This window comes from Caretta caretta, chromosome 8 (genome assembly GCF_965140235.1).
Source record: "Caretta caretta isolate rCarCar2 chromosome 8, rCarCar1.hap1, whole genome shotgun sequence".
NCBI lineage: Eukaryota > Metazoa > Chordata > Testudines > Cheloniidae > Caretta > Caretta caretta.
In genome coordinates, this window is record NC_134213.1 from 605,467 (window position 1) to 614,980 (window position 9,514).

The following is a 9,514-nucleotide window of genomic DNA, read 5'->3' on the forward strand; positions in this document are numbered from 1 at the left end:
ATAATCTGCAGCAAGGGAGATTTAGGTTAGATATTAGGAAAAACTTCCTAACTAGGCTTCGTGAGAAGGTTGTGGAATCCCCAGCATTGGGGGGTTTTGAAACCAGGTTGGACAAACACCTGCCAGGAATGGTCCAGATTTACTTGGGCCTCTCTCAATGCAGGGGGCTAGACTTGATGGCCTCAAAGTCCCTTCCAGCCCCACATTTCTCTGATCCTTCGGAATACTCAATTAGCAGCTATAGGACAAACAAAAGACGACTAAGGAGTCTGGGAAAGTGAGGCAAAGCCTACCCCACTTAAACACAAAGATTGGAGAGAGAGTGGCAAGATGGGCACTGGCCAGTCAAAGCAGCAGCGACCAAAGAAGAGTCACCTTAGATTCAGTGAGTACAGTCAAAGCAAAATCTTACCCCGGAATTGTAAGCATCTGCCATGATACCCAACAATGTGGCCACGACAAGTGAAGTGAGAGCAGACACAAGATGGAAACAAGCCACAAACTGACCATGAGGTGGACCAGCCTTACAGACCAGGGCTTGCCCAAAGAGAGGTTGCAGATGGGGAAGACTGCTGAAATGCCCTCAGGGACAGAGTGAGACGTATTAAGTGTTAAAGCAACCTGAAGGTGGTTAAATCAGTACTGTATTGGTTTTAGTTTAAAGATAACAGTGTTTTAGTTCAGTAAAGAGATCTAAAAGAGGGACCACATGCTATAGAATAAATTCTCCAGGACGGCTAGCCATGCCACACTCCTGTACACTTTATCCAGTCTTTGGTTTCCCCGTGATCCCTCCGGCTGGGGAAGAACCAAAGGAGCCTAGGACAGGGCAGTCACAGTAGAACGTTTGTTACCTGGTTCTGTTTAGAATAAAAGGTTTATCTCAACACTGGTCTGCTTGTCATAAAGCTGCTACCCCACCCCCAGACTTAGTGTCCTGGAGCCCCCATGTGCCCCCTCCCATTCTGTCTCCTTACACCCCCTCTACATGCCCCCCACCTCACCCCTCCATTTTTCAGCTCTAACAGCAGCTCTTCCCCCTCACTTCTGTGCCCTATTTCATAGGCTGATGCAGGGGAGGCGGGAGAACAGTCCCAGAGGGACAGCTAGCCCCAGCCCCCACATCAGAAAGCGGGTCCCCTCTTACAGTGGGGTTCATGTCATCTTTGGGCCCAAGCTGTTAAGGACCCAGCCCTCCTTTCTCCCAAGGCGCTCAGAGAGCAAGGGGGAAAGACTAACAGGCTTTATTTTCTGGAATTTATAAAATGGCTCCAGGCAGCTCCCACTTTAATATTTACAATGCAAAAAATATCAGTAAATGCACAAGGGACTGTACAGCATGGCCATTGCACTGGCAGAGGGCTAGGAATGCTCCCGTAGCCATGTTTGAGGCCAGGAGGGGCTCTGCCTATTACTGAGCAGAAAGACAGCTGCCCAGCAGGCTAGACCGACAGGACGGGAGCACAGAGTGAGCAGGGCAGCGTAAGCCAGATCACTAGGAGAGCACACACTGAGGCCTCCCGGAGCTCACCGCAGCAAGCACGTCACACTGCTGCTCTGTCCATTTCAGCTCCCTTTCTCAGGTGGCGGTCAGGCTCAGGTCCACTGCTCTGGACTTTGCCCTAGCTCTGCAGGAGGAAGGGACCCCAATGGGGCTGCAGTGGACAGAGCTGCTCTCAGACCCACAGCCTAAGAGGCAGCCCACGCCCTGCTGTGGGCAGCACCACCGCCTCTCGCACTGCGAGGGTGGGACAGGCCACCTAAGGGGAAGAGCAGTGACCTGTTGCCACAGCCCTTCCAACCACACCAGCGTCAGAAGATGATGCGCTTCCCATCAGCTGGGTTCTGCTCCATGGGGCAGTAGGGACACTTCAGCCTGAGGAGAGGTCCAGAGACAAAGGCATCAGGTGGGAAGGCCGGGGAACACAGAGAAAATGGTAGAGCTCTGGGGCACTGCAGGGCCGACGGCAGCAGAAGTCTGCCCCTCCCGTCACAGCCCAGTCCCCAAGGCTCAGTCTAAGGAAGGCCTGGCATCCCCCAGGGGCACAGGGTTGGCCATGGGCAGGCAGCAGCACTGCGTGTGCACCCTACTTCCCAGCACCAGAGATAACAAGCCCTGCTCATCAGCATCCACGGCACCCAGCCCGTTCAGGCTCACTGCAACCTGCAGCACCGAGCTGCAGGAGAGCAGGGGGGCTGGGGAAGGTGACCTGGCCCAGACTAGCACAAGGGCAGCCAGGAACCCTGGCGGTACAGTGCACAGGCCAAGGGATCTTCAGAGCACTCACACTCCCATGGCACCAGGCTGCATCACACAAAGTGATGCCAGGCGAAGGCCCAGCCTGCGGGACAGGGGCTGCAGGGCAGAGGTGGGTCAGGGTCCACGGGTGAGCGTCAAGAAACCAAACTTACTTCCCCCCATTGATGAGCTTGTTGAGCGCGTCCCGGGAGATGACATGCCCGCAGATGAGTTTGATAGGCGGATTGGAGTCAGTTGTCTGCTGGCGAAGGATGGGGCAGGCAAACACTGAGTGGTACCAGCACTTCATGCCCAGCTCAATTTCAATCTGCCAAGAGAGCACAGGGAGGTCAGCCCCACTGCCCCACCCCACCCCGCCGCCCCACGAGATGACACTTACAGGCAGCTCATCCTTGTGGCTCCAGACACCTGTGCATTGTCTCTGCTCAATCACTGCCTTGATGTTCATCAGCACGGGCAGTGCCACACATCCGGACGCAAAGCTGCATGAGAGGGAGACGCCTTAGAACTTGGTGGTACTGCTAAGGGGGGCCCCACAGGCCCTGGCCTGGGGCTTACCTGACACTGAGAGGGGATTCCACCGAGAGTCCCAGCAAGGCACAGGCGTCGCGGGTGAAGGTCTCGCAGATCTCTGTCCAATGCCGGGCATCCAGCAGGTGGCAGTACGGGGAGTTCTCAATGCCCAGAGGCAGGTACACCAGGCTGCCCATCATGACCTGGATCTCTGAACAAAACAACACCCTGGTTGGCCTCAAGAAGCAACGTGGCCACAACCCCCGACCCTGTCCTATCAGTGCCTCCAGGATGGGGCCCCCTGTAGCCTGGGAACGGGGCTACCCAGTGGACAGTTCCGTGCCCCACTCGGGAGGCCAGTGGCAGGGCCCCACCTGGCACAGTCTCACCTCGCTGGTGCAGGCGGGCAAAGGGCTGGAAGTGGCGAGCGTAGCTCAGGGCCTCCAGTTGCTTGTCAGGGCCACCAGCCAGGAGCCGGATGAAGTGGAGACGATGCAGCTTGAATTCCAGGGAGCTGTTCAGCTCCAGCAGATGCTGCCTGTTTGAGATTGCCCAGCTGGATAGGAAAGAACAGGGGGCAGCTAAGTCCTGACTGTCTGGGGAAGGTGGGCCAGGACAGCCAGGAAGTTCTCGCTGATGCCCAACCTGACAAGACGAGGGTGGGGTTGTTCCCATTCCTGGAGACTGTTCTGTGTGAAATGCCCCTGGCCGGGCTGGCCTAGAGGGCTCCTTTCCCTCCAGTGTCTGTAATTCCAGGGACTACCCAGGTAGCACCAGAGTCAGCTGGGGTGAAAAAAGGAACATAAGTGGCTCATGGGCAAGAGGATGTGTGTCAGGCCCTGCACATGGCACTGCCCCAGGAGGGCTGGTTGGGGTGTTAAGGAGCATTGTGCTTGTAGGCCTCATTCTGACTGGGATGCAAGGTGCAAGGAGCATGCTCCAGCAGGCAGGGTGAGTGCGATCATCACATGTTAGCTGGGGTGCACCGTGCTCCCTCTTGACCAGCCAAAGCACCTCATACCCCAACCCAGACTCGGTGCATGAGTCAAGCAGAAGGGGAGGGGCCACTTTCAGTAAGGATGCGGAGGCTATGGGCAAGGAGGAGCACTGGGATGCTCAGCGCTCCCAGATGATTGGTTCTTACTCCAGAGCTGGACGCAGGTCCTGCTTGTGCAGCGCTTCCAGGATCCGGTTCAGCTCCAAGAACGGCTGCTTGAAGTCCAAGTCCACATTCAGGGTGGACTCCTGTGGAGAATGAGAGCCAGTGGTCACATCCCACCAGCTTCTTGGGGAGGGTGGCATACAGCAGGCAGCACCGGGGCGGAGGGGTGGTGCCAGGAGAGGCTCCCCAGCCAGAGATGGGCGAGGTTTCCTACCCTGCATGATGGAGAGAGGCCCTCCTCCTTGGAGCACAGAACACATGCAGGGGAGCAGCAGACTTGGCAGCCGCAATTCGGTCCCTGCAGAGCTGGGGAGGGCCTCATACCAACGGGCCTGGGTTGGCTAGAGGTGCTGGCCTGGAGCGAACCTTGCCAGGGGCAAATGCTGAGTAAGGCCCACTCACCAGAGAGCAGGCCCACAACACTGCTGGTGCCCCTGCCCCAGGGAGGCCACGCCCTCCCTCACACAATGCTGCTGTGTGGCAAGCTAGGACCAGTGTTGTTACCAGCAGCCCTGGTACCTGGGACAGCTCCTCTGCCACGCTCAGCATGCCCTGCTGGTACAAGTGCTCCACAATCGCCATCTGCAGAATCTGCTGCTGCTGCTGCTTCTCCCGCGACTCCCACACCGAATCTGAGACCACGCTACAGAGCTCGGCATCGAAGTTCTGGGAAATGAATGAGAGGAGTCAGTGGTGCCCCTGAGAATGAGGGGATGCCCCCCCCCATCTATCACCTTCCGGCCTGATCACATGCTCATAAACAAACCCCCTGCAACTTCCTGCAAAGCCACCCCACAACAGCACGCTCCCACCCAAACCACTACAGCCCCTGCACTGAGCTGCTTTCAGTTGGCTGACTGGATCACAGCCTCAGAGCCACATCATCTCATTTCTGGGTGGCATAGTAGTAGGTCGTGACACTCTGTACCTCAAAGCAGCACCCTGGACCCCCCATATACACCCCATCATATAAGTATGATCTATTTCATACAAAGTATGTCATGTAAGGAGTCATATGAAAGGTCATGATCCGCAGAAACCCACTGTTCTGTCCAAATATGTATGCTGTTATTGTGTGTGAAGTTGTGAGATTTTGCTATATGGTTTTTACTGAAATATGTTGCTAGTTCTCTAGTGACAAAAAAGGAGGTGATCCCCACCCAGGAGGGTGTTAAGTGTCCATTAAACAGCAGAGGAGTTGTAAACAAGGGATTTACAATGCAGTAAGAGGGCTGCACAAGCATCACACAAAGGGGGATTGCTCAACTCTGTGACTCAGCAAAGCCCACCTGGGCTAATGTTTTCCAGGCACATGGACTGAGGATATAAAATAGAGGACAGTGGACTCATGCTTTGGCCTTTCTCCTCCCCCACCTATGCTGGAAGCAACAAGAACACAGGGAAGACAAAGACTTGAACTGAGGAGACTGGTCCCAGGCTTAAAGAGGAAGCCTATGTATTAAGAAATATCACCTACTTGCAACATCCAGTGGGGTGAGACAAACTGCTTGATCCAAATACTGCCTAATGTAATAAGGTTTAAGATTTAGACTGCACACTTAACTTTTATTTCCTTTGGTAACTATCTCTGACCTTTTGTGGCTACCACTTCTAATCACTTAAAATCTCTCTGTAGTTAATAAATCTGTTTTATATTTTACCTAAAGCAGTGTGTTTCAATTGAAGTGCTTCGTAAATCTCAGCTCAGTTTACAAAGGCTAGTGACTGTCCTCTCCACATCGAGGGAGGGGCAGACTGGGTAGTAAACATACGCTGGTCAGGCTTCTAATCAGGGCAAGACGGAACAGCTTTGGGGTGCAAGGCTGGGGGCTTGGAAGATTTGCTGGTACCTTTCTCCATGTGATTCATGAGTAGTTCAGGGAGCATTCATGCAATTTAGCTAGGTGTGGTGTCCACATGCTGTTAGGGTACTGAGTGATAACAGCGCCCGAAGGGGTTTGCTGCTTTTCACTAGCAAAGCATTGTGAGAGACAGCCCAGTCTGGAGAGCTAAGGGGGCACAGCAGTACCCCAGTTCCAAGTTGTACCCTGGGGAGTCCTTCACAGAGGTGAAATGTGAGCTCCTTAGGGCCAAGAACACGTCAGAACAGGAGGGCCCCGATCCTGACTGCAGCACATAAAACAGGCATGAACCCACAGGAGCAGGAGGCACTCAGGACCACAGAAAGCCCAACACCATGAGAACTGGCTCCCACCATGATGCCACTGGGCACCAGCAGATGAGGGAGACCTTGGGGGATATCTTCTCCCCATACTCCAGCCTGCAGAGGGCCAAAGAACCAATGGGAGTGAAAGCCATCACTAAGGCAGGGATTCCCATCTGGGCCCCCAGGTCCAACCCCTGGATCCTAGACAAAAGGGGGTACTCACCCTATCGATGGCTTTGCCCACCCTGGAGACACTGCTGTGAATATCTTTATGGTCCGAGGCCAGTTTCTGCACCGTGTCCTTGATCTTTCGACAGCACTGGGCCATCATCAGGGAGAGTGTGGCAGACAGCGGTGCCCCCTGCAGGGCTGCAGCAGAAAGGGTCTTCAGACCTAGCTGCGGGGACTAGCCAGGAGCCTATTCCAGGAAGTGCAAGTCCCTTACTGCGAAGGCTTTGCACCAGAAAAGCAGCAGCTTTGAGCTACATCTGCCAAACACTGCACCATGCACCAGAACTCCCCCTCCCCTGCCAGAACAATAAGCCACTAGGCTAGGCCTCAGAGTGACTTCTGTTTAACTAAGCACCACTCTAATCCACCATGAAGTTTGGGCAACTGCTCCCCGCTGCAGGACTGGGGTCAGGAGCAGCCTGAGCGTCCGGGGGCCAGATAACGCAGAGCTGATTGGGAGCAGCTGGAAATGGCTGGTGCAGCCGAGGACTTTGACCAGTGCTGGTCCAGAGCAACAGCCTCAGATACTCAGTATCACCCTCTGCAGGCAGATGCCTCACAAGCTCTGCCAGGATTTCACCCCCCAAGAGCTGGTGTGTCCCCGCACTGGCCTACAGCCACCCCAGCCAGAAGCGGGGCTGAGCCACAGGGCTGTCTGCTCAGCAGATGGAAGTGGAGGTCAGTCTCCATCCATAGATCTGTGGTCAGCGACCACCCCACCTGGACCCGGCGCTCTGCCCCTGAGCACCCTGCTACGGTTTGGGAACAGGGCCGGCTGCAGGAGGAGCACAGTGCTGCGTCACTGCCTCACTCCGGCGGGCTGGCTGGTACCTGTGCTGCTGAGCTCCTGGCGCAGTTGGCTCACGTAACAGAGCAGCTCCTCCAGGCTCCGCTCACAGTGCTGCCCATAGCTCAGGAACTTGTGCAGCACTTTGTCCAGCTCTCGCTCCACAAAGGCGCACAGCTCCATCATCCGACGGACCCTACAGGGAGAAGCACAACACACAGGCGTGAGGCTCCATCATCCGACGGACCCTACAGGGAGAAGCACAACACACAGGCGTGAGGCTCCATCATCCGACGGACCCTACAGGGAGAAGCACAACACACAGGCGTGAGGCTCCATCATCCGACGGACCCCACGGGGGGGAGCGCACGGCGCAGGCGCGAGGCTCCATCATCCGACGGACCCCACGGGGGGGGAGCGCACGGCGCAGGCGCGAGGCTCCATCATCCGACGGACCCCACGGGGGGGGGGAGCGCACGGCGCAGGCGCGAGGCTCCATCATCCGACGGACCCCACGGGGGGGGAGCACACGGCGCAGGCGCAGGCGCGAGGCTCCATCATCCGACGGAGCCCACGGGGGGAAGCAAACCACCACCAAGCGCGCGCCCCCCCGACGAACTCCCCCCCCGCCGCCGCCGGCCCCCACTGCCAGGCCCCCGTCAGCACGCGCTGCCCCGCCCAGACCCCGCCGAGCGGGGGGCTCCAGCGCCGAGCCCCGCCGGGCCCGGCCCGCTCCGCTCACCCGGCGCCTGGGCAGCTTCAGCGCTTCCGGCAGCTGCCGAGTGCGGGGGCCGGACTGTCCCACTGCGCGGCGGGATCCCCCTCCCCGGGAGGCGAGCAGTGGTAGGTTCCTACGGCAGCCGGCGTGGGAGGGGGCGAGACTGGCCCATTCCTACGGGAGGGGCTCACCTAGCGACCGGCCCTCTGTCTCCCGAGCTTGGTACCGCCCGTCCACAGTGCGGGCAAACCATCCTCGCCGGGCGGGGGGAAGGGGAGGGCGCTGGAACGTACCATTTCCCGGGTGTTTAACCCGAGAGTCCGCGCGCCCAAGCTGCGGCGAAGCGCACGGCTCCTGGCGGGGGCGGGCAAGGGGTGGAGGGAACGGTGCCGGGGGGGGGGTCAGTGCTGGGGGCAGGGAACGGTGCCGGGGGGGTCAGTGCTGGGGGCAGGGGGTCAGTGCTGGGGGCAGGGAACGGTGCCGGGGGGGGGGGGTCAGTGCTGGGGGCAGGGAACGGTGCCGGGGGGGGGGGGGTCAGTGCTGGGGGCAGGGAACGGTGCCGGGTGGGGTCAATGTTGGGGGGAGGGAATGGTGCCGGTGGGGGGGTCAGTGCTGGGGGGGTTTTCAGTCCTGGGGGCAGGGAATGGTGCCGGTGGGGGGGGTTCAGTGTTGGGGGGAGGGAATGGTGCCGGTGGGGGGGGTTCAGTGCTGGGGGCAGGGAACGGTGCTGGGTGGGGTCAGTGCTGGGGGCAGGGAACGGTGCCGGTGGGGGGGGGGGTCAGTGCTGGGGGGAGGGAACGGTGCCGGTGGGGGGGGTTCAGTGTTGGGGGGAGGGAACGGTGCCGGTGGGGGGGGTTCAGTGTTGGGGGGAGGGAATGGTGCCGGTGGGGGGGGTTCAGTGCTGGGGGCAGGGAACGGTGCTGGGTGGGGTCAGTGCTGGGGGCAGGGAACGGTGCCGGTGGGGGGGGGGGGGGTCAGTGCTGGGGGGAGGGAACGGTGCCGGGTGGGGTCAATGTTGGGGGGAGGGAATGGTGCCGGTGGGGGGGGGTCAGTGCTGGGGGGGGGTTTCGGTCCTGGGGGCAGGGAACGGTGCCGAGGGGGGTCAGTGCTGGGGGCAGGGAACGGTGCCGAGGGGGGTCAGTGCTGGGGGCAGGGAACGGTGCCGGGTGGGGTCAATGTTGGGGGGAGGGAACGGGGAAGGGGGGGTCCAGTGTTGGGGGGAGGGAATGGGGGGGGTCAGTGTTGGGGGGAGGGAATGGGGGGGGTCAGTGTTGGGGGGAGGGAATGGTACCGGTGGGGGGGGTTCAGTGTTGGGGGGAGGGAACGGGGAAGGGGGGGTCGGTGCTGGGGGCAGGGAACGGTGCTGGGTGGGGTCAATGTTGGGGGGAGGGAATGGTGCCAGTGGGGGGGGGTCAGTGCTTGGGGGGGGTTTCAGTCCTGGGGGCAGGGAATGGTGCCGGGAGGGTCAGTGTTGGGGGGAGGGAATGGTGCTGGTGGGGGGGGGTTCAGTGTTGGGGGGAGGGAACAGGGAAGGGGAGGGGTCAGTGCTGGGGGCAGGGAACCATGCCGGGTGGGGTCAATGTTGGGGGGAGGGAATGGTGCCGGTGGGGGGGGGGGGGGGTCAGTGCTGGGGGGGGTTTCAGTCCTGGAGGCAGGGAATGGTGCGGGGGGGGGTT

At 59.4% G+C, this 9,514-nt stretch overlaps 1 protein-coding gene across 4 annotated transcripts; it reads right to left on the bottom strand.

Moving 5' to 3' along the window:
- Nucleotides 1–1,257: 1,257 nt before the first annotated feature.
- On the bottom strand, nt 1,258–8,109 carry RMND5B (required for meiotic nuclear division 5 homolog B). 4 transcript variants are annotated; one of them, XM_048862412.2, is made up of 10 exons: nt 8,030–8,109; nt 7,165–7,316; nt 6,326–6,471; nt 4,455–4,601; nt 3,918–4,018; nt 3,163–3,329; nt 2,819–2,984; nt 2,640–2,742; nt 2,413–2,567; nt 1,258–1,876 (listed from the first exon to the last, which is right to left on the bottom strand). In XM_048862412.2, exons 1-10 carry the CDS (start codon nt 8,089–8,091, stop codon nt 1,813–1,815), a joined length of 1,263 nt encoding a protein of 420 aa, XP_048718369.1. In that variant the 5' UTR covers nt 8,092–8,109; the 3' UTR covers nt 1,258–1,812. The 4 variants fall into 4 exon arrangements, with proteins under 4 accessions (XP_048718369.1, XP_048718370.1, XP_074987295.1 ...); XM_048862413.2 differs by lacking the exon at nt 8,030–8,109 and adding an exon at nt 7,863–8,006; XM_075131194.1 differs by lacking the exon at nt 8,030–8,109 and adding an exon at nt 7,863–8,006 and having other exon boundaries at nt 7,165–7,420.
- Between the last annotated feature and the right edge of the window lie 1,405 nt (nt 8,110–9,514).